The sequence below is a fragment of the Ornithodoros turicata genome, chromosome 2 (assembly GCF_037126465.1).
Source record: "Ornithodoros turicata isolate Travis chromosome 2, ASM3712646v1, whole genome shotgun sequence".
In the NCBI taxonomy this organism is placed as follows: domain Eukaryota; kingdom Metazoa; phylum Arthropoda; class Arachnida; order Ixodida; family Argasidae; genus Ornithodoros; species Ornithodoros turicata.
Genome location: NC_088202.1, coordinates 143,030,402 through 143,057,487, shown reverse-complemented (window position 1 = coordinate 143,057,487; position 27,086 = coordinate 143,030,402). Strand labels below are relative to the sequence as shown.

The window sequence follows — 27,086 nt, the reverse complement described above, 5'->3', positions numbered from 1 at the left end:
AACTCACAATCAACAAGTTGGTGAAATGGTCACAGGAAAATGGTTTTAAGTTTTCCCCGGTGAAGACCGTCTTCCTCTCCTTTTCAAGGGCGCGAGGAGTGTTTCCCGAACCTACACTCAAAATAGGCACAATATTAATATAAAGCCTGAACATAACTTTCTTGAGCTTATATTTGACCGGAAACTAACTTTCCTTCCACGTCTCAAACACCTCAAGGTAAAGACCATTAAATCCCTAAATCTTCTAAAGGTACTTTCTAACCGGTCCTGGAGAGCAGATCGTCACACGCCCAAGAAATCCTACATCTCCACCGTGCTTTCAAAACTGGATTGTGGATGTGTTGTGTACGGTTCAGCAGGGCCATCTACGCTCAAAATCCTCGATCCCATACACCACCAAGGACTGCGTTCAGAACTTTCAGAACTTCTCCAGTACAAAGTCTGTACATGGAATCAAATCAGTGGCCTGGCACTAAGAATCAGGCGTCACCCGCAGAAGCCAGTGAAAGTGAAACGTAAGCAATTCAAACAGCGCTTCTCGAACAGGCCTTCAGCTGTACCTTCTTTTGAGCATTCGGATTTCGCAAGCAGTCGATCACTATGGGTTTCCAGAGTACAACTCTGTGATCCTAAGTAGTTAAGTAAAAAAACTTCCTTCATGGCAGCCCCTTCCAAAATGTAACAAGTCCCTCTCCAGATACAACAAACGTGAAACTGCTACTACACCGTACTGCGACAGGAATCTGAGGTGCTAAAGGATACCTTTGGCAGCCATGTAGAGTTGTGCACTGATGGCTCAAAGACTGTTTCCGGGGTATCGTGCGCTATGTTCAATGGCACAGTTACGGGGTCATATCGTTTGAAGGTCACCGTGTCTGTCTTTACAGCAGAAGTGTATGCAATAATTTCAGCGCTCAATTATATTTTACAAAATCGTACCAGATCATCACTCATATGCACAGATTATTTCAGTTCCTTACAGACTATCTGTAGCATTCATTGCACAAAAGACACCATTGTCCGTCGTGCAAGGGGCCTAGCAAGCACTGTAGATAACAGGGCTTATCGGTTACTTTTGCTGCTGTGTACCAGCCATGTTGGGACACCCGGAAATGAAAAGGCCAATCCAGCAGCCGCTCCTGCCCTAACGAACGACATAACGCCCTTCGACACGCCCATCGCAAGATCTCAGGCTATGGCAAAAGCACCATCCACGGACACTGGCACAGCTTTTGGGGCTAACAGACAAGCAACAAGTTACACACTATAAAACCTAAGATCTCCGCCATCTACATTCAGTCGACTGTATGAGGTGCTATCCTGTCGGCTCCGCATGGGACACACCTACTTCACACACAGATATCTCTTACGGCAAGAAGACCGTCCCGAATGCAGTCATTGTGGGGAACAACTTTCAATCCTTCACATCCTCACTGTATGCCCAGCGTATCAGCATCTTCGTCGAAGTCATTTCCGGGTTTTTAAAGGATTTGTGATTTTTATTGCTAACCCAGCATTTAGCCCAGTTTTAATGCACAAATTTTACCTAGGTAAAACTTCGTGGTATTTGGCGCATTATGGCCTTAGTAGCTAATGTGCCACAAAAACTCAAATCAAGTTTAAAGTACATCCCATTTAAGGTACATCATTTTTATACTTTCTACGTGAACTTTCCCTATGAGGTAGTCCTGGAATTCCTGAGTACTATATATTTTGTACGAAGGCGCAACAAACTTCGTTCTACCTACGCTTCTGCATCGAAATTCATGACCAGCGACATGGCTGAGCTCCCTGAAAACACATGAATTTTAGAATCGTTTATAATTTTGGTTGGTATCGTTTATGGCATAGATTCGGTTGGTATCGGCTGGTTTATATAGACGGCTGTAGAATCCACACAAAACTTCACAGAAATTCGCAGTAGACCACACAACAGGTGTCCACATCTTTTATAACATACGACAGTTCCTCGCGTACCAGCTGGGTTCTTCAGAGCAGTTAAATGACCTCAAAAAAGCAGTCGAATCCAATGCCGCGTTGCAGACCTGTATACCGAACTCTCCTCGCGAACAAAGAGGCCTGCAAGCGGATAGGAAAAATATCTGCTCTCCGGTATACATGTTTAGGGTATCCAGTCTAGAGTTCAATGCCTTGTTCTTTTGCCCAAAGAGGGCTGTCTTGAATGCATCGAAAGAGGTCTCGAATCCAAACAGATCGGTCATTCTTCTATCACCGTAAGATTTGCACTTGTGGGACACAGGCGGCTCCCACCAATCTCTCTTTTGGCCTTCGTCATCGATCTGACGGCCGAGCGAATCAATAAATTTGCTCAAGAACACTGCATACAATGTCCCCAAGGAACCGTAGGTCATCGCCATGTTGCCATGGCGATAGTAAAGCGGGGATATAAGTTCAGCCATAGACAGCTTAAGGATATTAAAATAATACAGGTAAACTATGGGACCGAACTCCTTGTCGCTCATGGTCTTGCTGTACAAGTTCAGATACTCGTTGTGACCAAGAAGCTTGCCTAGGTCTGTCATAGATCGGACCCAGTCTTGGAAGAAAGTTCCGTTCGCTGGATCGAAACTCAAGTACAGGACGTCGAGCTCTTGTTCGTTGAAGAAGGTTTCCGTAGGCCAAAGAATACGCTTCACGTTTTGAAGTTTAGCGCTTGCTGTCTGCTTCGTGGCGTTGCTGATGATTGTAGACCGTTCGAGCATCTCTTGAATGGTACTTGCAATATTGTCCAAGACAGAGTTCACCTTATCGCGCTCTGTTTTTGGAAAGTTCTTGTATATGAATGACGCCCAAGGCAGAATTCCGAATGCGTCCTCGATCTGTCGCAGACAGAAAGCAGGTGCGTGTTGTTCAGCTTGCCGCTTGCTTCCCCATGTGACTATGTCGAAGTTAGTTGACGCCATCCAGGCGTATTCTTGAACGAATATCCAGCCCAGTAACACGAGGAGACGCTCGTTAGGTACCAGCTCAAGTATCCTGCCGAGCATCTGTAGCACTGGAAGACTATGGACAACTACCATAGAGTGGGTGGTAAGGTGTAATTCAGGTGGTAAGTTCGAGTTGATGAAAGAGACCCATTCTTCGGTAGTGACGTTTTTGGTGTGATTCTGGATTTGATGAAGACCGAAGAAATGCTCCGAAAACGGAGACTTTCTTCCGTGTTCTACAAGCGTCATGACGTTCAGTTCATCCTTTCGCAGCTGATAGACGTAACTGTCACTGAGGTTCTCGCTGTGTCCTAAGGCATGGGCGAACTGCCGCACCCTTGCAGCGTAGTATGGCACGGCGTGCGCTTCAGCATTACGAAGGTGCTTCCATGATTGTACCTCCATGGCTTTCCATACGACTAGAACGGGCTGTTTATTATTTCTTGATGGAACCACTTTAATTCTGAAGAAGAAAGAAATCCTCCAGCGGATGAGAAGCTGCAAAAGGACGTAGAGAGCACTGGCCTCACGCAATGGTTCTTCGGGCCATGGAATTCTCATGTCTGTGATAAATCGCTTGAAAGCGTCCAGGTCGTCCTTCCTATGAATGCACGACTGGAACATTCGAAACGCCCTGGCTACTGCTTTGCTCTGCAAGTCCAAGTTCCCAGAGGTAAGGGTGTGGAGGATGTTGTCGGTGAGCATCGTCTCAATGTCTTGGGGGTCCTTGTAGCTGTAGTCTCTGTACCAGAAAGTGCAGACGTAGTTGTAGAGGTTCTTGCAGGGATTGACGTTAGTGTCCATGGAGATCCTAAGGTGGGAAGCGTGCTCCAAGCAGTCGTGGCTTCGGCAAACGGGGTCCTGGGCCAATTTTGCGGCGTACCTGGAAACAGAGCAATTTAACAACAAAAGGAACAAGCCAACCAGTATATATTTGTATTTTTGCATTATTCTCTGCAGGAATAAGGACGATTTTTTAAGAACATTATTTGACATATGATGAAAAGATGGCACAGGCTCAACCTGGCAAAGGCTCATGGTTACAGGCTCAACCATGTCGTCGTCGACAGTAACGCGTGTTACAGAAGTGGGCTTTCGATATGTGAGATAAGATCTAGTACCCACACGCGAAAGTAGTCCCATGGAAAGGTACCATTACCAATTAGGTCTTTATTCTCTGAAGAGCAAACAACTGCTGAGAAATTTGCGTGCTGCTTGCCGGGGTACAAGCAGAGATGGGAGCTGCAGTAGAACTACTGTATGATAGTGAAAATTAGTTAGAAACTATTTGGGTTAATGTAGGTGAACTCCTAGTTAAACTGAATTATGATGCAGACAGCAAAATGCTCGCAACTGGAGGTCGTTACTGAACAGAGAGCAAACACCTACGGCGGTCGCGGGGACACCACGCTCTGCACGACATGCGTGGGTACTCCAACTAAGCCGTGGCCACCTGGAGGCGATTTCACAAAAGTCACGAGTGGAGGTCTGAGGGCGCGTCCGGACAGAGAAGCGGTCCGGCGGCACAAAATGACAGGAAAAAAAGATGTATCAAAATCGAAAAGAACAATGTTGCTCTACTAATTTTTTCGCAGTCTGTTGGAAATACCCTATACGCTTTCATTTAATAGTTTCATAATTCAAGCATCAATTCAATTCAATTCGCGTCAAGCAGCAGTCTTGCTGCTTTTAGGCCATCCCTTGTACATAGCCAGTGTAAGTTACGTTCCCATCTCTTGAATAAATTCAATTTAATTCAATTCAATAATCAAGAAGATCGAAACGGGGGTCTCCTGTGTCAACCCATCGCACTAGTTTCGTGATCAGCTCTGTCACCAGGAATTTTAATATTAACCTTAGCAATACAGAACGAGGAACCTGCATTTCTTTGCCATGTACGCATGTACGCATTTTCAGACCTAAGGAAAAGTAAAGAATATCACCGTGATAATGCGGCGTAAACAAGGATCCACCACGGATGTCTCTGGGAGACAAACCTTCCGTCTGGTGCCGCACACGTATCAGCAAAATGATCGTAAAGGTAAAAATATCACACCAAGTTGTATGTGAATACAAAGAGCAGTGCAGAAAACGGGTACTTCACTTTGCATGAGCGTACGACCGTAGTTGTACCTTAATACTTCAGTATCTGGGTGTAGTTCCGTATCAGGACCACTGGCTTTTTCAAAAGAAAAAAGAATAAAAACAAAAATCAAACGCTCTTACGTGAAAGAGGAGCTAATTAGTAACCAAATTAAACAGGAATGACCCTCGTACATTGCGTGAAACGTATAAAAATCGTATGAACGTATAAATTTTATCGCCGGTTTCTTGATGGCGATCCGCCATCTTGGCTGAGGAACTCCTGACCTAACCCGAGGCACAGTCTCGACGCCGCACCGCCTAGTGCGTGCCTGGGGAACCCCCCCCCCCCCACACCCCAAATCTGTAGAACCTAACTTAACCTAACCTCACAAAAGTAAGGTGGTTTAGCCCATTTCAACGACCCTACCTTTCGCAAGACGACAAGTTCGAACCCATTAGGCTTAGCATTCCCGCGTTTCTCCTACGCTAAAAATGAATGATATAGGGTTGTTGAAATTCATATAAAAAACTTCTAGTCCACAGACTTTTATATTTCTGGATGTAGTTCGTTACCGGGACCACTGCGTTTTTGTAAAGAAAGATGATAACTAGGTAAATGATACGTTTTTACCTGAAGCAGGAGCAAATTAGGAACGAAATTAAACAGGAATGACCCTCGTATATTGCGTGAAACGTATAAAAATTAAATTTTATCGCCCGTTTTTTGATGGCGCTCCGCCATCTTGGGTGAGGACCTTCTGACCTAACCCGAGGCACAGTCTCGACGCCCGCACCGCCTACTGCGTGCCTGGGGGGGGCGGCGCCCCCCCCCCAGATCCCTTCCAATCTGTAGAACCTAACTTAACCCAACCTCACTAAAGTGAGGCGATTTAGCCCAATTCTCTTGCAAGTTTCGAATCCGTTAGGCTTAGCATTCCCGTGTTTCTCCTGTGCTAAAAGTGAATCGGATGGGGTTGTTGAAATGCCTATAAAAAACTTCTACTCCACAGAATTTTATAATTCTTACCTTTTTCGATTCAGTATATGAACTTCTTTCACTTCTACGCAATATTTACCTTTCAAACGCTTTCACAAATTTTTAAAAACGAGTGGTCCCGGTAACGAACTACACCCCACTAATTTTTAAGAACGAGTATCATCGATACGGAACTACACCCCTGTACCTTATACTACTACTGTACCACCTTATAAGACTGCCGCTAGTAGTTTAACTACAATGTCAGGGAGCACTCTACGTGCATTACTAAGGAAGTAAATACTGCCCACCTCTGTTTAGAAGCAACACTAATAGTTGTCAATGTCTTCGAACGTATACTCCTCACGCGCATGCTCATAGAGGGTAACTTAGCTAACGTATCTCGAAGTTACGCCCCCTCCAATGTTGGTGCGACTACCGATATCTTGAACATTCGTCTTATGACGTGAACATTATGATACAAAGAAGCGGCGTACTCTGCCTTTCGCATGGTGATGAGTGCAAAGCCAGCGCTGACAACGACCAAGACCACAATGATGATGAGCCACACGAAAGGGTTGATGTGGGTCTTGGTCGGCCGGCTGTCTGTCGAAGGAGATGTTGTCCTCTCCGGTGACGGCGTCCAGCTTCGAGGGTCTGGCGTAGGACTGCTCATGGTTCCTTTGGACTCTTCCCGTTGCTCCTACAGTCGTAGAAATGAACAGTTTGCTTCTTCTTCTTCTTCTACCAATGAGAATGTTTGCTTCTGAGCTCGTGCTCCGCACTGCGCGCTTTCTTCTTTGTTTCGAATGACAGTTGCCGTGTCAGCACAAACGACAAAATTAAGATGACATTTGTGGGAAAAGTACACTACAACTATGCGCAATGAATAAGGTTTCCAGTTTTCGGTATTTACTTTTTCCTAAATGTGGGAGGTGTTTATCGGTATCTATTCGGTTGTGATAAGTTGCAAAATGTGATACTTCGGCTGTAGTACAGGGTGCGTGCAGAAAAACGTGACCCGCATTTAGGCACATAGCTTGTTGCCTACCTAGCTAACGAACTTCCGGTGGCGCACGATGGCGCATTTATGCGTGCGAAATCTGCAGAAAAATTGTGGAAGCCATACTCAGCTTAAAAAATAAACGGAACAACGAAAACGTCGGCTTCCGTGCATCAGAATAGGGCAACATGGTGGACAACAGGGTGTATGTGAAAGGGCAACATGGTGGACGTAGGAGAGTTGTGTTCAAGTACCGCTAGGGGAGCTATCGGTGCATAAATCGAAACGATGTCCCACATGGATGCTCATCGGCAGTATCCCTAGCGGTGCCTCCACATAACTCTCCTGAGACCGAAATGCACTACCATACACTGTCATGACCGCCCTATTCTAATGCATGGAAGCCCATGTTTTCGCGCTCTGTTTATTTTTTTTTTTACACTGAATATGGCTTCCAGGATTTTTTTGTAGCTTTCGCACGCATAAATACGCCGTCGTGCGCCACCGGAAGTTCCTCGGCTAAGTAGGCAACGAGTTACACGTAAAAATGCGGGTCACGTTTTTCTGCACACACCCTGTATATGAACCGAAAAAAAAAAAGTTTAACACGCTTCAAGAGAATGAACTCCGCCAACTCCGCGAGCTCTTACCTACCTGGAGTGGAAAGCTGCGGTCAAACACAGCCATACATCTACAATGACTCTACATGTGAATTATGCAAATAAGCACGACATGCACAATGCTTGCCCTTGTGCTATGGAGCAAAAACAAGTGAACTTCACCACCTCCACCACTTCAACCATCACATTCTCTACCCAAACTGTCACCGTCAGGTCATAGTACAGTTAGACATCCTCATAGCCCTGGCCGATCTCCCTTGTGGCTAATGACCATTCTCCGTGGGACGAAGAAGAAGACTTCACTGGGACAGTTGAAACAGTGAGTATAGGAAGCAAAGGAAACAGCTATAGCCCTTTCAGCCCTGAATTTTTATTTTCATTCTAATTTTTGAAGCAACTTTTCGTAGCTGCTGGCCATCTAAATAACACATTTACATGGAAAACTTCATCGGTTTGGAGGTATTTTGCGAATTGAGTAGGTGTCGTCAAACTCGGGCATCAAGGCTCAAGAGGTGTTGGATGCGAGTCGTATCACGACCAAAGGGAAATCGGTCCAAGGCATGAAAAAAAAAAGCTTTTATTAAGCCTAAAAGGCATGTGATAGCTCTATGACCAAAGACAGTATATCAAGGGCGCAGGTGAAATGCTTTGAAGGAGGTGCTCCAGTATAACCGCAGCCTCGAAAATATGAATATACCCATTGCCAGATGGATTTATGCCAGGTTTCCTCATTTCCTCTTCATCTGTACCTACGGGCGCCAACTTTTTGAATATTCAATGCTGGTTCGTCCTATCTGCAAGTTCGGTGAATACGCTTTCCGGCACATATCTGCGAAAGTACTCGTAGGCAGACGGCATGTCATCCTCTCCGAGGTCATCCCTCATATTTCCGGTAAACTACGAATTCTGTCCCCGGAATGTTCGCCTAGTCCAATGAGGCAGCCGATGGCTCGTCCAGTTTCACTTGCGTACTCTTCGGTGCTTTCACCGCGGCTTGCGTGATCGTCGTCTCAAGAAAACAGAACGCTTTCCTGGTTCGTTTCCTCTACACCACCATGGAGATCCGACGCATTTCCTCCATTCAGCGTTTCAAATACATCGTCCGCAACATCAACGAGGTGCCTGGAGCAATGCAGTCTTTTGTTGAGGCAGAAGGATGTCGGCGAGAAACCTTAGAAGTTAGAACGACAAAGAAAAAGGAAACGAAAAATGAGTCAACTGCGGGAAACAACCCGCCTGTCGTCTACCTCATGGCGATTGAATTTCACAATTCCTACGCCCACATGGCGTCAAAGTGGCCCACACAACCTCCGGCCCCAGAAAGGCATGGCTAGCGCGGAATTAATAACTTCCTGTTATAACTTTGTTCCTTTAACATTACTTTCTGCTGTGAAAAATTACCAAACCTCACACTAACGAAGTAATAAAAAAAATAAAATGTCACAATGCATGCTTACCAGCTCCTTCACCGTTGCCCTCCGTCTTCACCTTTCACGTCCTGGCTTCTTGTAATGCCAACTGTAGGATGACACGAGCGTAAGCTTGCCCATACCACGCTTCCAAAAGAAAGCGCCACCTGTGGCACGCGAGGTCTCATGGGAACCTATAGACTTCGTATTCGTATGGCCCTCGTATTCGTATTGCCATCTGTAGGATGGGACAAGCGCAAGCTTGCCCACGCCACGCCTCAAAAATAGTACCGTCCTCGTGCTCAAACCTAAGGTTTAAGAAAAATTCCATGATAGGCAAGCCTAAGCGAATTGCGAGCGAGCCTGAGCGAATGAGCATGGAATTTATCCACCAGCTAGCCTGCATTTACGCCATTCTGTCAATGTTTAAGAAAAATCTTTCTGGAACAGCACCGCTGCTGGTTCCCCCTGCTGGTTTCTCGGCATCTGTCATCGCCTTTACACTGGTCGTACACTTCGCTGTGCCAGCACAGCAAAAAGAATACTCAGAGTGTTTATTACCCATGATCATTCAAATCATTTGAATTCCCGTTTGAATTTGATTCGATTTGCGTGTTACTGGCGCACTAGCTACGAAGGCCAAGAGTTGCGAAAAGAACGCAGCGCGTAATAACGTCTCGACGTATGCAGCTGCTGGTGATTGAAGTTTATTGGCACAAAAGCAACAATTAAAGGTGGTCCCGACGCATGCCACGTGACGTTGAATACTCTCCCTGAATACTGAGCCCTCACTGTTTGATTTGATTTGATTTGCATTTTACTGGTGCACTATAGTGAGCCAGTAAACTAAGTGCACCAGCTATACTAAGGCCATGAGAGCAATCACTGTTAAATAGTGGATCATTCAAAAATCAATCAAATCAAAACTTAACAGTGAGGGCTCTTATGGCCTTAGTATAGCTGGCGCACTTAGTTTCACTATAGAGCACCAGTAAAATGCAAATCAAATCAAATCAAATCAAACAGTGGGTGGAGCTCCAGGTACAGTCAAACCTCGCTTTACGAACACCCTTCGTTTCTCAAAAAATCATTCGTAAATCGAGGTATTCGTAAATCGAGGCCCGAGGAGTGCAGTGCACAAATACCTCACAAAAACACGGGAACTTCTTCTCACTTCTGCTTCTACGGGAAATTAATTTGAATAAGTTTTATTTTTGAAAATATTGCGTAATTGTGCTTTGCACCATACTTTCTGCAAGGTCTATCCTGTTTAGAAGAGATGACAGAAGTCTGACACTTGACTCATCCACCCGGTCCTCAAAGGACCGTATCGCGCGCGGATGAGACTGTTTCCAACGGCAAATATTACGCTTGTCACCGACTGTCAGGACTGAACGCCTTCTCTTGGAACGGCAAGATGTTTCCATCTCGGAGACTCACAACCGTTCGGCTGTAAACGCCCGAATTATTCTTTCAGGAAATGGTGAATCATGTTTGTGGAACGTAGCGACGTTGGGACATTGTATGTTTGACCTTGGCAGCATGTACTGAGGAACTTTCATTATCCTCCGGTCCATTGGCCTGGTCCTCTGTACGTTCATAACGCCCGTTCGTATATCGAGGTCAGAATGGTTTGGCTACTTTGGGTCCGTTCCCTAATAATCCGTTCATAGTTCGGATATCGAGGGTTCGTAAAACAAGGTCAAAATACACGGAAAAAGTTTGGTTCCCTGTGGAGCCGTTCGTAAGTTGAGGGAATTCGTATATCGAGGGTTCATAAAACGAGGTCCGACTGTATACGCTGGTCCCATTAATGGCCAGGCTTCCCTTTGGCATACACGGCACTGTGGGCGGTTACACAACAGAACACAACAGACCAAAGAAGGAACACCTAAACCGAAAACTCCCGACTTGGTCACACTATATACCACTCGCTTTTGTAAACACACTCAACGTCGAGGTGTCAGAAACGAAATATATTAGGCGGCGCTTATGTTTGTCCGCAAACAAACACGGGACTCTGTACGTATACTAACGGGAGTTGGGCGGACAGTGTAAACGAACGGCAGTTCTAATGTCATTACGAGACGCACAGTGTTGTCGTAGTGGATGTGAGTGAGAGGCCTCACAATCGATTAGGTCAACATAGAGACGGAGGTGCGAGTATTCGAGTATTGATATTTGACAACTGCCGTGTTTTTGGCTCGACGGTTTACTTTGTTGACATAAAAGCGGACTGCTCTTCTGCGACAGTGGGTACCCGCTAAAGTCAACAAAGGACGTGGAAAATAGTTTCCTAGCACGAACGAAATGAAATGAACCTATAAGAAGCTTCAGTGCTTCCGCTTCTAAAGGTTTTTGGTTGGGAGCGGTTGAAATTCCCAAAGTATTCACTCCACACTGGTTTTATGACACGGGTCATTAAATGCAGCTTTCTAAGGAATATTGCTGTTTGTCCTGGAGCGAAGCGACTACACAGGACGAGATCAGACACACACATCGACCAAGTCATGCACCAACACCAGTCCTATACAGGCTGTTCAAAATTAAGCTTTCACTAGCACTTGATAAATAGGCGAACAAAAGCAAAACTGGTGCAATTTTTCTGTTTCTTGAGTAAGAAACAGGTGCTAGATAATTAGTAGCCCCTGTTTCTTGCACAAATAGCGTAAAAGTTATCATCCGCTTTCCTGTCGTCGCTGTGTTTGCCTAGCGCTCGTGAAAGCTTAATTTTGAACGCCCTGTATATTCTGGGAATATTGCTATATCCTGTTGGACAATATTTGGTAAACGTTCTCCGGCTGTGTCGCATGTTATAACAGTGCTCCGCTTCACAAATTTGTGTAGATATGCAGCGTCGAACCTGTGACCCCAAATTAAAATGCGACTGGCACAAATGCATCTAATTAGCAATCGCAAACGGTATGTATGTGTGTATGTTCTCTCTCTCTTTCTCTCTCTCTCCATCGCTCTCTCCTTCTTCGCATCTTCGTACTATATTATCTTCGCTGTGGTCCTTCAAAGTATCAGCGAGTTCCTAAGTATTTTGTTCATTAAAGCACTTCAAAAAATACCAACCCACCCTAGTCTTAAGTTTGCTTAGAAAAGTGGCACTCACCACGTAACGATGCGTCTCTGACAGAATACCGGAGGGTGTATGGGTCCGTCTCAGACTGCTGGTGCCTTGACCGTCACTCTTTAATGAGCCGGTCTTTTCTTTAAATGCCTTTCTTGGTCTTTTCGAAAGCTTTCGAACCATTAGACCCAAGATGTGCGATGTAACGCTTAGTGTATTTGCATATGTCTCTTTATTATCACCATATGTCTCTTATTCTAAATCTAAGTGTAGTAATGAACTAGTACACCGTGGCTTTACGTGCGTTTGTACTGCCGTTTTAAATAGACGACCTGGTCTCAAACCAAAGTTTAAAAAACTCTTATCATATGGCGTCTTAAAGGATGTAAGAACTCCTATCTGCATGTATTTAGTTACGGGTTTAATAGATGTAATATTGTTCTTCTACGCTTCGTAATTCTATTTACAATCTATAGTTCAATTCTTCTCCTTCATAACTTGTGCAGCTTTAATACAAAAAAAAAGCACTCTCTTTCGTATCCGGGCGAGTACACGCCCCCCACCGCCGTCCAGATACCTCTATCCATCGTTACGTCATCCGAAGAATTGTAGCACCCAATCAGACGCCAACGCGGAGGTACGCATAACGTTCTGCTTTACCCTCTTCAAGATGAACTTCACTACATGGCACGCTCCTAGCCAACCATAATCCCGAATGACAACGTTCTCGTCTCTGATTTGTTGAAAACGGGAGACGTAGCCCATTTTGTATAGCCGCGCATAATAGATACATTTGCGCGGCTATACAAAACTGGGCTACGTCTCCCGTTTTCAACGTCTGACTTGTTGAAAACGGGAGACGTAGCCCATTTTGTATAGCCCCGCATAATAGATACATAATAACCAGCTCCCGTGGCTCAGTGGTTAGCGTGCTGGCCATGTCACGTCGAGACTGGGAGGCACCCGGGTTCGAATCCCGGTACCGGCTGTGCTCTCTGGGGTTTTTCCTGGGTTTTCCTTCAGACGCTTTCAGACATATGTCGGCACAGTTCCCTTAGAAGTCGGCCCAGGACGCACATTCCCCCAGGGCATGAGTCGTGACGTTGCCCACATACGTGAGGCCGACAACGGCAAGCCCTATCACCACCACCACCACCATAGATGCATAATAGGCTTCGTCTCTCGTTATCAACAAATCATGGGCGAGAACGGAATAGGCGAGAACGTTGTCATTCTGGAAGATGGTTGGCTAGGAGCGTGCTATACGTGCTGAAGATACGCACCTATCAAATTCACCTATACAAAAGGTGTCACAGACAACACGTTGAAATCGCCGGCTCGCTTGGTATACAGTTCATAGCTCCTTTAAGAGATCCCGTGGCATACCATGATTATTTTCCACGCCGAGTCTGGGAGATGACGGGTGTTTGAGTCCCCGCACAGCCTGGGCTGTCTGAGGTTTTCCCTGGGTTTTCCGGCAGACTTTCCAGACGAATGTCGGCACAGTTCCCCCTGAAGTCGGCCCAGGACGCATGCTAATCCCCCCTGTCCCCCGCTCCTTCCTGCTGTCCTTTCTCCATCTGTCCATGTCTGTACTCATAGCCACATTTGCTTCGTGGCGCAGACACAGAATTAAAAAAAATAAACAAGTTGCCTCATATGGTGCTCACAGTCATCGGTGTTGATCGCTCTATACATCAAACAAGTTGGCAATGGCAGAGGCTATAAGGAACCACCAGTGGCAGTCCTTCGGGTTCAAGGGTCTCCTCAGCATTTCATCCACCTGTTCACGCGGCAATCACGGACGCTACACCAAGTTCAAGCTACATGTTCAAGACTAACTCCACCTTCCACCAGGCTGTCCTACCATAACGTAGATATACGAGGTGTGGCTATTATATAACGAGACACACACACAAAAGGAACGGGGCTCATCCGTTGCGTTCTGCGCGATTTATGATAGATCGAAAAAACGTATATTACGACTTCCCTCTTTCTCCCTCCTTCTCAAGAAGGCCGGGCTCTCATTGGTCTCCCCAAACAACTTGTCCAATCAAACAATTTGTCCAATCAAACAACTTGTCCAATCAAACAATTTGTTGCGCTTCTAAAGAAGGAGCGGAAGCGGGAAAGTTTTAATTGCGGTTCTTTCCCCTCATAAATAGCGATATGAACGCGAACTATGAATCCCGTTCCTTTTGAGTTGGTATTAAGGGAACGTCATCTTTAATTCCGACAGGAGAAATATTTGCACTTTAATCCCAGAATCCCAGCTTGAGATTGCCCCTTTCAAAAAGGCTCACTAAACGACGGAAACAGTTCGGAAGGATGTGATAGCGGGACGAAGCCGGAGCACTAGCGCCTCCTATTTCCTCCCTTTTAAGTAACCTCTACCTGATTAAAGCGCAAAGCTAATGCGAGTTAATTGCTACGAAGAGCTATCTAATTAGTTGTAAATATCGGCAGGGAATGGAAGCGGCCATCAATGCAAGAGGGGAGAGCCAAGTTTAACGAACTGTAACGAGATCGATGGTGGAAGGTGATAGGCGTAGAAGTATGGTCCAGTGGCTGCCTTTCACTACCTAAGCCGGAAATTGTTCGCTGAAAAGCTCCAAGGATGCTTGCGATCTCGCTATAGTCAAGGTACTAATCAAGGTATGTACTGACGTCGTGAGAATGATTTCTCAGAATTATAGTCTGAAATGTTCGCGGAAGCGATTATGGAGAGTTTTCGGGAACCGGACCGGTTGGGCGCGCCCTGTTTCATTTCGTAAATTTCGTAAATTATACAGTGTCTTCTTCTTGGCCAAATATATGTATGGGAGCAACGTGTATTATTGTTCTGTGAAACAAACTTTACAATGCCTAGGGAAAATATTTTTCTGCCATTTTTGACGAGAGATGGCGCCACATGTATAGCGGCTGCATAGCGGCCCTTCCAAACCAGTTCCTGAAAACTCTTTCTGGCGAGGCTCCGATCGGTTCCTTGCCGTTCGACCGCGCACCAACAGGGGTGACACAAACCCGCCATTGTTCTAACTACCCTCAAGCGGGTGCTTTTGGCGAAACTGCCATCTTGTCCTGGTCGCACGTCATAGAAAATATCATTTCGATGTCATGTGACTTTGTTTACATGTCATTTTTCCGCTTACCGACATATTTCCGACGTCATAACGCCAAGAGGTGAACGTATTTTGCCAGCGTAAGCTATGCGGTGCTTTTTCCGCAACACGGTAGCCCATTTCTCCTTAGTTTAAGTACATCGCATCGACCCAGTGAGTCGACAGTAAGTCAATAGTAAGTCGTCAACAATACGAGGCCTTATGTGCAAAACTGCGCGTTTTACTGCGAGATTATCGGATAAAAATATTTACCATGATCGAAAGACATTCAAAATGTTGCGCAGAAACAGCACCGCATTGTTTACAAACGGATTGGCCGCCGATCACGGGCGCCGCCATTTTTAAGGTCACGTGTGCCTTGACGTTTGCTGTGACGTGCGACCAGGACCTGTCCAGGGTGCATTGCGTTCGCCTAGCACGCTTTCGTCTACGGAGCAATACATTGGATGCCACAACTGTGCACCAAATGTATGCACAGCGCTGGTTCCCGAAAACTCCGCTATGTCTGCAGGAGCGCGCGGTAACCGCGCGGATAAGATACGGATACAATCGCACACACCTGTCACTGTCAGCCCTTAGTGTCTCTGCAGATGCCCCCAAGGTGGAGCCACCATTGAGATTATTTGTGAATCCAAAACGACGTGTCCAGTTGTGTCATCCGTTGGGATGCTGTGCACCTGATTAATGGGCAACACATTGTTCGGAAACAGTTTGTTGTGAGCAGGACATTTGCCGCGTAACATTTTCGTCCTCGAGATTTTTTTTTAGCCCATGGACGCTGTAACCGCGGACATGCGGTTATACAACTCAATATCCGCGCCGCAGCGGGTACCCTTATTCCAGTCGTGCGGTTGCGGATCTTACAAAGTGCGGCTACAGATCCCGACAAAAGTTTACGGAACGCCAGAGCGGCGTATTTCTTGTTCTCAGCGACACCCTAGCGGCGAACGGGAGTGGACACACGTACTGAGAGGTGCGTCGCGTACCCGGTCACCTGTTTATAAGTCTATCTGCTTATGTTTACAGCAACCGTGTCGCTCAGATGACTATATACACCACTCCAGTGTTCCGTAAACTTTTGTCGGGACCTGTACGTGTCAATGTTATCCGGGCCCACCACTAGTCCTACTCGTTCTTGCGCCATAACGACTGCAATCATCATCATCATCACTGACAATCACCATCCTGTTCAGTCTAGAATAGGAATATGTGAGAGTTTTAGGAAACCGTCGATAACGTGGCTTGCGTCGAACCGTATCAACCGGAACCAATCAGCGGACAGGATTCTAAGTCACACACGACTGCGATTAGCTCCGATAGGCACGATAACCTTACCAACGGTGTGCTAAAACTCAGCCTAATATGTACGATGTGGTTGGATGTGTAAGATGTGTTTTAAGTAAGCTATGTAAGATATGTTGTGTAAGATTGGATGTGTAAGAAGAAGACGAAAGGATGGGAAAGCGGTCAGTGGTACAGCTTGGGGCAAAATTTTACGTAACACCATTTCTCAGCGGCAGCAAACAGCAGTAGACACAGATACTGATAGACGGACAGAACCAGCAGCATGGCGATCTTGGGTGGAAGCCAAAGTTGTGCTGGGGACTGCTAAGGGACGGGTTCGAATCATACCTGGGTAGTAATGTCATTACTGTAATGGAATTACAGCGATGAATGACTTTTTCTGGTAATTTGTAATGGAATGCATTACTTTTGACGTTATGTAATTTGTAATGTAATTTCATTACATTTCGGCTGTAATTTTAATCACACTACTCGTTACTTTTTACGAAAGAATCGACTGTGTGTTCTGTGTTGGCACTTGGCAGAAAGGGAGTTGCCGACTGGCGAGTTAAAAGAATTTCAACGCCCACTATGAACGGTGACGCACGCAATCGGCACAGAATAAAATATATCTTGTTTGTACAACGTAGCGTTGTCTCACCATGAATTTCCACATCCTCAATATCGTTAGGATTAAACTCGCAGTAATGACTTTGTAATTTCATTACTTTGTCGTAGTAATTGTAACGCAATTTCATTACATTTCAATTGCAATAATGAGTAACGTAATTTAATTGAATACTAAGTGGAGTAATGAGTAATGTAATTTAATTATATTTTAGAAGTAATTTACCCAGGTATGGTCCGAATCCTATCACCGGCTGGCCTGTCTGAGGTTTATTTGCCCGGATTTTCCGAAGATTTTCCAGGCGAATGTCGGTACAGTTCTCCTGAAGTGCGCCCAGGAGGCTTACTAACTCTCCCTGTCTCCCACACTTTCCTGCTGTCCCCTCTCCCCATCTGTCCACGTCTGTACGCCGTTCACAGCCACAGTTGCCTCGCGGCGCTCACATGCAATACGTAACTTGGAAAACAATGCATCAGCCGGCAAAACAGCCGGGTCATCCGTTTCTTATTCATTCCCTTCTTTATCTCACACTGCAAAATTCAGCGAGTTCCATTCCTTTGCTGCTCGTCGTGTTACCCGAATGAACTCCTCCATCTAATATTAAATATTTACCTTCAATAATAACGTGTGTCTCAGCAACGTGGCTAACACCTGCACAACCTTAGTATTACCAACGAGCTCGGAGGTGCGCAGAGGGTGAGACAGACAGAAACTGATTACATTGTGTTCCGAACGGAAACAAGGGGGGAGAGAGAGGCTACAACGTCTGCGCCGCGCCTCAATCCCAGACCGTTTAGTTATTCATTGACATACAAATAATGGAGTGACGGAGGAAATGGCGGTGGAGGGGCGGAAACCGTAGCAAGGCGCATGACGCAGATGGGGCTGCATAACGGATTGGATTGGATTGGATTGGATTGGATTGGAAAAGAAAGAAAAATATGGAGAGGTTAGTCCCGACCCAGTCAGAACTGGCTACTCCAAAACGGAACTGCAGCCAACTCTCAGTAAAAACAGTGTAGCTTCTTACTACGTCACTGTTCCGTGTGGGGTATAGCGGATTTAGGCTGACAAGTCAGTCAAGAGGAATTCAATTCGATTAAATTCAATTCAGATAAGTGAAGAAGGACAAAGCAGTAATAAACACCTAGCGACAAGCTCCTGTGCACGAGTCTTCACTTGAAGACTCTTAGCGAATTCGGGTGGTCATTTCGTAGCAAAACGGCCGAGCGCTCGGAAATTGCTAGGTCGGCGACCGAGCTGGATCACGTGACCGTTGCCACCCGAACATGATTGCTAGGAATCTAGCGATTTTAGGTACTTGGATCACGCTAGGGGCGTCGCGGTCGCAAGTCTTCGAGTTCTGTCGTCTGCTAAACCACGTGATTTCAACATGCGGGCCAATGAGGGCACTCGCCACCGTTGCAGTGCGGATGTGACGACACCGGATACAGTTGAGCAATCTGCTGCTCGATCGTTTTGAGACCGGGCACAAAAAGTACTAGCTAGCAAATTCCGAGCGCTCGGAAAGCGCCACGCGAACATGCGAGATTTGCTTCATTTTGACCAAGCGAACATGACTGCTCGAGATCTGGCAAAAAAAGTTGCTCCGAAATGACCACCCGAATTCGCCATCTGAAAGCAACTGAAAAAGTGCTACTTCATTTTTTACACTTTGTACGTTGGAGTCTCAGAACAGTTACATTCCCTCATTTACATAGGCCCGGTTTCACCAGCGCTGGTTAACTCTGGACCGAGATCAAGGTTTGCTAAAATTTGAAATCAACATTTTTTTTTTTTTTCAGTGACTTTGCCTGGTGAGGTGGTGGCCGTTTCAGTGACACTAACTTTCTTTAGAGAAGCAGAGTTAATCGTTAAACTCAAGTTTAAGGGACCGTTGATCTTGGTTCAAATGTTAATCGCAGGTGTGCTTCGTTCTCCGTCCTTTGCTCCAAGTTACGTTGAAAGAGCTAAAAATAAATGAAATCTGTGTCAGTGTAAGTATTTCTGGTTTTTTGTTTTTTTCTAAACCGCAGTCTGGATTGTAACACTTGTACAGACAACACGCTGTTTTAGCAGTGACCAGTTCTAGTGTGGACGCAATAGTCCACACCAATGAGAACGATATACTGCTGTGAATAGTTTTACTGTGCAGTCTTTGTCAGGGAATGACGCTGACGACTTTTGACAGCTACTATTTCATGTCACGTTCCAACTAGAGTCACTAAATAAGCTACGCTTCAGAGTATCGACACTGAGTTCCAAGAGCGAGCATGCGCCATCTTGTTTCCACGCCACGCTATCGCACGCGCACTGCGCACTTTAGTGCACGATGCCATCTACCGTGCGCGGGTGAAATGTTCCTGTCGTTTGCAAGCCGCACTTGACGGCCTTGAGCTCAGCTTGACATCCTCGGGACGCTCTGGTGGACAATACATCGATTATCGCACAATAATCATACACGCTTCTCTATAGAGAAGCGTGTATGATTATGTACCAGGGAGAGTTGCTACGCAACCGAAAGACTGCGTTTACCCCAAAGGTATCTAAATAATGCAGCGGAGCTTTGATCAAATACGCCCCGCTCTCACTGCCATCCGGAATTCGTGCTGAGGAACCAAATAGCGAATGGCGACATAAAAGATTGAAACAAAATGCCGACATGTAAGGGAATGCGCAGAATTTAATTTCCAGTCTCGCTTTCTATCGATCTTTTCTGATGCAGTTTCTATGGATGGAATTTTCGACTAATTGCACTTTTGGAACGTGCCTTCCACTAACCCTTTTATCGGGTTGCAATCGAAAGCGATAGGGCGCCGCGCTTTATACAGGGTGGTCCACCAACCACGATAGAAATTCATAGTAAAAAAATGTAGGCCCCGGAGAGACATGCGGTCAAGGGATTTTTTTCTGCCAATAACTTTTGCCACATATTGGTAATATTTTTATTTCATTTCAATTGACGGAAAGTTAATTTCTTGAATTCAACTCCTAAATTTCCCAAGGAGCAACGACGTGACATTTAGCGTCGCTCCAAATCCTGCCTCGTCTGTCAAGCTGTCCACCAGGTGTCAGCATGCAAAATAATTCCGCTCTGCAGTGTATTATAGCTGCGCAATCGAGCTTAAAAAAACAAAAAAACAAAAACAAAGTACAGTTGGAGAAAGCAGCCGCTAGGGGCCGGCACGATACTCGCGTGACGTGGAAAGAGCCCCGAGCTTTTCCTTTCTCTCTCTCTCTCTCTCTCTCAGCTCACGCGCCGCTTATAGATGTTTGAGCTGTGCCGCTGTACACTCTAAGAAAAAAAAGGAGTACTTTTACTCCTTTTGGGGAGTAATTGCATTGCCACAAAAAATAGTCCCTTTCGGGAGTAAATGCACGGGAGTAAATGAATGTCACAGAGTGAAGACCGCATTTCACGCGCTGTTGTAAGAGTCCCAGGTACATAATTGGTGCGCATGCATGTGATATAAAATCTTGCGCCATACTAGGGCACAATTTGCGAAGAAAGATGCGTTAACTGTTTCTTACTCTGTGTGGGAGGAAAATTGCTGCGTTGCCTGAGTTATACAGCCTTATATGTCGTTCAAATTGACCAAGGGCACATATTTACGTAAACTGTTGCATTCGCGAAGTTTAGTGACAATTTGCAGTCCTGGGGAGTAAATGTCGGGACTAAATGTTGGGTTAGGGGACTAAAATGGGGAGTAATTGCAGACTAGGGGAGTGGAAGCTGCATTTACTCCCCGTTTTACTCCTTTTTTTCTTAGAGTGTACGTCACGGATCACGTGTTGGGGAATGACGTCACGCCATGACGTCCTCTCGGGCTATGATACGCTCTTTACACGAGGAAAGGATTTTTGAAAAGGTGTGGGCGAACAGAGGCCTCGCGCGCGCTCTGTAGATCACCTGCGTTTATCGTTCTTCCGCAGGAGCTCATTTTATTCGTCGCAGAGCACTCCGCAGCGAAACACGAAAAAAAAAGAAAGAAAGAAAACTGGATGTCACCTCAGTGACACCGGCTTCGGTGGCTCAGTCGGTAGTGTGTTCTGCTTGGGTTTTGTCCTTCCCCCAAGCACAAGGACATGCTGCCAACGTCAAGATAGTACTCGCGCGCTGTCCTTGACATCTACGTATTTATTCGCGCTGGCTGGAATGCCCCGCCCACAGTCATTGTTTAAATGTGTGCTCTTGAGAGCACAATGTGGCCAGACACCCCAGTTCATCAATACCGCGGTAAGATCTATCCCTATGCGGCGAGAAAATACGTGGGAAAATGTCTATACGGTAATGTGTTAAATGGGAATCTTTATAAGACGCCTGTCTACGATACCGTTACTTTTCGGTACGCAGCTATGCGGACTTCATCATTTTTGAATAATTGCTGTTGCGCATAATTGCATGACAAATGCCCCAGTAAGCAATCAGTCGACCAGTGATGGCCAGTAGTTAACTACATGTAGTTAAACTACTAGTTAAACTACCTGATGGTAGTTAAAAAGTAGTTATCAACTACTTGCAGAAATGTAGTGGCAACTACTAGTTAAACTACTATTTTAAGTAGTTAACAACAGTAGTTAGGTTACTGAAAGCGCCAACTACTTCCGCTTTTGCCGGAAGCTTTACGGCACGATTGTGGTTCCGACTTTTACCTCGAGCTACTTGTTTGATGAGAAAGGAGGTGCAGAGCAATTGCGTCGTGCATGTGTACTAAATCTTTACTTTTAATGCTTGTCTAGCGAAGCCTCATTTGCTGCGAAATAATTCTGCAACTTAGTTTATCGCGTAGGCACAGAAAGAACCTCGCCGCAAGCTTTGTATTTGACAATCGTAGCCATGGCTTCAGCCAATATTATTGCTTTTGATTCATATTTAGGTATCTAAGAACACTACAAGGGATTGGTGTTGATGGACGACGTTAAGTAGTTATAGATGTAGTTACACTACATTGCAATAGTTAAAGAAGTAGTTTTCACTACTCCCCTGAAAAGTAGTTGAACTACTAGTTAAACTACTCAATCACAAAGTAGTTAGTAGTTATAGTTAAACTACTGTAGAAGTAGTTAGTGGCCATCACTGCAGTCGACCTCCTCAAAACTCGCCGCCATCGTTTCGAAATTATCGTCGCACTGAATACCCATCACAAATAAGGAGCACGTACCACAACTCTTGGAGCGCCCCCTGCGCAGAAAGCGAAGGGGAGAAAAGGCACTCCGCCCGTAAAAATAAATCCCCGAACGGCAACCACAATCGTATCATTTCGTATATGGGGGAGAAGAAGCCCGTTATTGCAACAGCGCACGCTGGCATAAACCGCCAGATAATTCCAAGCTGGCGAAATCTAATAACAGGAACTGGGCGAAGGAGCAATCGTGCGTGGCATCGGAAAAATGCCCGCTGCGGGAGGGAAGGTTTCCCGGCATCCGGGCGGAATCCGACTTCTGCTATCAGTTTCCTTTCGCCGCCGCGTGTGGCGCAATGTGTCTCTTTAGCAGAAGACAACCGCCCATGATTCAAACTGGCGATATTTCGTAGGATATTGAATTCGACGGCTTTAAACAATATCTGCGTGGAAGCTATTAGAGTTAGTAAGCTGTAGAGACGGCTATTAGAGTTCAGTATACGGGATGTTTCGTTTAAGTTGAATCCCCACCTTAAAAAGAAGAAGGAAAAGCGGCGCATCGCACTGGATCGAGACCGTCTGCATAATATTATTACTCTTGCAAGGTATTCAGCATATTTGATGTTTCGTAATTAATGAATTAAAATTATTTCTTTAACTTTCTAATTGTGGGGATTAAATGAAAGTGTTCAATAGTGAAGTTGTGGACGCTGACATGAAGTGACGAATGCCAATGGGTCCTGCGTGTGATCGAAAATTTCTGCAACTGCGCTAAAGCAGATCATGACCATGGTCTCTCAATGACAGACGGCATGATTGACCGTGATTGACACAGACGACTGTGATGATGTCGATGATGATTCGATTTTAATGACGCAAAAGCGTCTAGGCCATAGAGCGCCAAGACAATGGTGGGTTGTGGACAAAGAAAGCAAAAAAAAAAATTAGACGACAGTGACCATGCATTAGGGTCAACATACGCGGTGTATTTTTTTAGTATTTACAGAATTTTTATTAAAAAAGCTATGAGCAGTATATAGATGTCGCTTTTGCAGTTGAATTCTGCGGCCAGCCAGGCGGAGGTCCTCCGGAAGAAAGTGTGCAATTACAAGATGACTAGTTACCTAAAATTTGTTAATTAACTTTTTACTACGATATTTGGGTCAAAAACGACGTAGCAGATTGAGAGGCTATCCTAGTTGCAAGCCATTTCACAAACAAGTTTAACAAATCCTGAAACGCGCACGAGCATTAAAATATGCATCCCCTTCATGTCATCTACACATCACGCCACCCTCACCATCTTATATTTGTTTTTACTTCATCTTTGTGATATATTTTGATTTAGGAATTGCAAGCAAACCTTCTGTCAGGCTGACCTTTCCGAAATAAACGTATATCCCCCCCCCCTCCATACCCGAATAATTTTGATATGCACGTGAGCCGAACCCGAAACCGAAACTTGCTACCGGGAACGCGGGGAGTACAGCAGCTCATTTCAACGACAGAGGGCCACGTGATTTGAAGTGATGGAGATAATAGACCTCTACCTGAGAAACGTCATCGTGACGTCATCGTGACGTAGACAGGCTGTGTTCCACGAACGGGCACTTGTTCGCTGTCTCGTATTGAAAGAAAAGTAGGACCTTGTTCGCCCCCCTAGCTTCGCGCATAGTTCAACTCTACCAAATTGGTGGCGCTGTCGAACACTATGACGTCATTTGTTTACAAACAGGGAGAGGTCTATTGCAGATAAGCCTCCGTCGGTGAGGGTGATGCGCTCCTCAGGCGCGCGCTTTTTTCGGTTTCGGCCGATTCGCATATAAAAATTCGGGGATGCATAACAATTTTTACGCACGTGTGTGTTTCAGGATTTTTTAAACATGAAATTTTGCAACCAGGCCAGTCTCCCAGTCTGCTATCTCGCTTTTGCCCCAAATTTCCTAATTAAAAAGTTAATTAATGAGCTTCAGGTAATTAGACATCTGCTCGTTACATACTCTCTTCCAGAGGATTGTCCGCCTCGTCGTAGAACTCAACTCCAAAAACAACCATATACAGGGTGTCCCAGAAAACTTGTCATTGAATTTTAATTTAAAAAAAAATCTACGCCACCTAGAATCATGCGGTTAACGGCATTTGTTCTTATTAGGTTTTTGCCAACTCCTGATGTGAATGTCGTGTAGCGTAAGCTTAATTATGTAAATATTTGCGAAGTGAACTCGGAAATTTGCCACGTAAAGGTCACTTTTTTACCCCACCAATATGAAGAGCGTGCCGAATTCACTCAACTTCATGATAATTGACAGCGATATTCACGAGCAATCCCATCAGAAAAAATAGCCGAACATCATGCTTTTTTGAGCACCGGACCATAACGCGCGATGACTTTTTGAGCGCAATCGCTCTCAGTATGACGAAAGGAGGTTTTAAAGCCAGCCCACAGAGTGGTAGAAGAAAAAGTAACAGCTCTTAAAATTGGGAGAGGGTGAGCTTTATCCCAGTGAAAGTCGGACGCGATAAGCCATGCCTGTTTTATCTCTTTCTGCGATGCCGGGATGAGCTGGGTTTCCACCCTCCTTTTTGTCGGACTGACAAAGATTGCGCTGAAAAATTCGTCGTGCGCTATCCTGTGGGAGCTCCGTAGAGCAAGATGTTCGGCCATTTTTTCCGATGAGATAACTCCTGAATATACCTGTCAATTATCACTAATTTGAGTACATTAGGCACGCTGTTTACATTGGTGGGGTGAAAAAAACGACCTTTAGTTGGCAAATTTCCGACTTAAGCTCGCAAAAATTTACAGAATTAAACTTACGTTACACGATATTCACATCAGGAGGTGGCAAAAACCCAGGTAAGAACAAATGCCGTTGACCGCGCGACTCTAGGTGGTGTAGTTTTACACCCAGTATAACAATATCGTGTGCTCAAGCGAAATCAGCATTTACGTTAGAAATTGATAAACGATACTCATACGATACTCATGCGAGGAGGGTCCTTTGCCTCTCAATCCAGCAAAATCTAGAGCAGGCGTAACCGTGATGGAATTTTCAAGGAGGTTTCATTCTCTCCAGTCAAAGTTGAAAGGAACACCAAAGTTGGATCCAACATGGCCAAAACCTGCTGCCATCTTGTAAAGCAGTGTTGAACGGAAAATGCGAGCATTGGTTCTGCACTAATTTTACGTATAGGCAATTCAGCATGTGAATTGTTTTGCGTGAATATGATGTAGATTTGTCGCACACAAATTAACGGTGGATTGGCACACGTGAAAGCAGCGTCGATTAATTGAACCTCTGTATGCAATGGGATAAGTCGAAAAATCCCAAACGAGAAAAAGGGGCCTGATCTGATTGTCCGTCCCATTGACACACACATGCATTTCCCGTTTTTCACCATGTTGTAGCGGGCCAACGAATTACAATAAGGTCCTAAATTTTCATTGGCAGGTGCATACTGGTATGTAGATGTCATTGCAGCGAAAATAGTAAAAACGGGATAAGTCGACTTATCCCCTTATTGCATACAGAGGTTCAATTGCTACGATGGGAGATCACAGAAGGACAGACGTCTAGCATACAACGTCCCTTTTTCCGCAAATCTGGCCTCATATAACTTTTGAAAAATTCAAGCTCAAAATACGTGGAAACCCACGCACAGGCGGCTTAACAGCGTTTTGCCGAGGTTGGCCTTGCGTAATGCTGCTGCTTGCGAACGATCATGTAGAGAAAATATGTACTATTTCGCACTCACATCGGCATCTATGTCGTCGTCACCCCACGACAGTCCTCGTGCTGAGAGCAGTAGGAGCACGAAGACTGCCGCGGTGAAGTAGCTGACGAGCCCCATGTCGGCACAGTTCCCTTAGAAGTCGGCCCAGGACGCACACTCCCCAGGGCGTCAGTCATGACGTTGCCCACCTCTCTGAGGCCGACAACGGTGAGCCCTTTCATCGTCACCACCGTAACCACCATCACCACTACCCATGTCGTTGTTCCAGGAGACTTGTGCTGTCGTCCAACGACTTGCCTTTTAAAGCAGCCACTTCCCATAAATGACGTCACCTCTAAAAAAAGAAAGAATCCTGTTGACGTCTGCATGGTCAGATGTTTACATATCCGAACAGGAAGAGTTAAACAGGATGAGGAGACACGTTCAGTAAGCATTGCTCTGTTTGCTCCAGCAGCTCTGAGTGTACAAGACGTGCGTCTACAGTGAGCGTGGCGTTTCTCTTGCAGCGTACACAGTTTTAGGTGAGGAAAGAAAAACGACCAAAGCTTTAAACGGATGGCTGTAGAGAATTGCTGAAAAGCAAGCGAGCTGGGGGGGGATTTATTATAACAACTACTATAGCAGATTGTAAGAACTATACGAATACAGACAAGACACAGACAAGTCTCGAACAAAGCTAAACGCCAACTCCGTTCAGCTATATTGAACATGAGAGATCTGATGTTCGGAGGCTGGAACAACATAGAATGGACAACCACATACAAGGCCTCAAATTGTCGTCGTGCAATCTCATTCTTCTGTGTCCCACTCTCACCCTCAACGCACTAACCTCATGCTTTCCTTTTAATGTCATCTTCTGTGATCCATCTCGTTATTCTTTCACCGTTTGTTAGTCGTCTTTTTTTCTTTTCTTTTTTTTTTGTTGTTGTCATCTTTGTCTTTAATCTACCTCATCCTTGTTTCATCTCCGTCGTATAAGTTCATTTGTTAGTTTATCCTTTATTTCCTAATTCTTTTTCTTTTTATTTATTTATTTCTTAATTTCTTTCTTTATTTATTTCTTATTCCTTCCCATTT

General features: G+C 45.3%; 2 protein-coding genes across 4 annotated transcripts in view; one reads left to right on the top strand and one right to left on the bottom strand.

Annotated features, from left to right (window-relative positions):
- The window catches only part of LOC135384193 (neural cell adhesion molecule 1-like), a 210,984-nt gene that overhangs the window by 70,778 nt on the left and 113,120 nt on the right, over window positions 1-27,086 (top strand). The window lies entirely within an intron of this gene.
- Window positions 1,933-26,259, bottom strand: LOC135384184 (neprilysin-1-like). The gene is made up of 3 exons (XM_064613405.1): window positions 26,031-26,259; window positions 6,507-6,712; window positions 1,933-3,831 (listed from the first exon to the last, which is right to left on the bottom strand). Exons 1-3 carry the CDS (start codon window positions 26,124-26,126, stop codon window positions 1,950-1,952), a joined length of 2,184 nt encoding a protein of 727 aa, XP_064469475.1. The 5' UTR covers window positions 26,127-26,259; the 3' UTR covers window positions 1,933-1,949.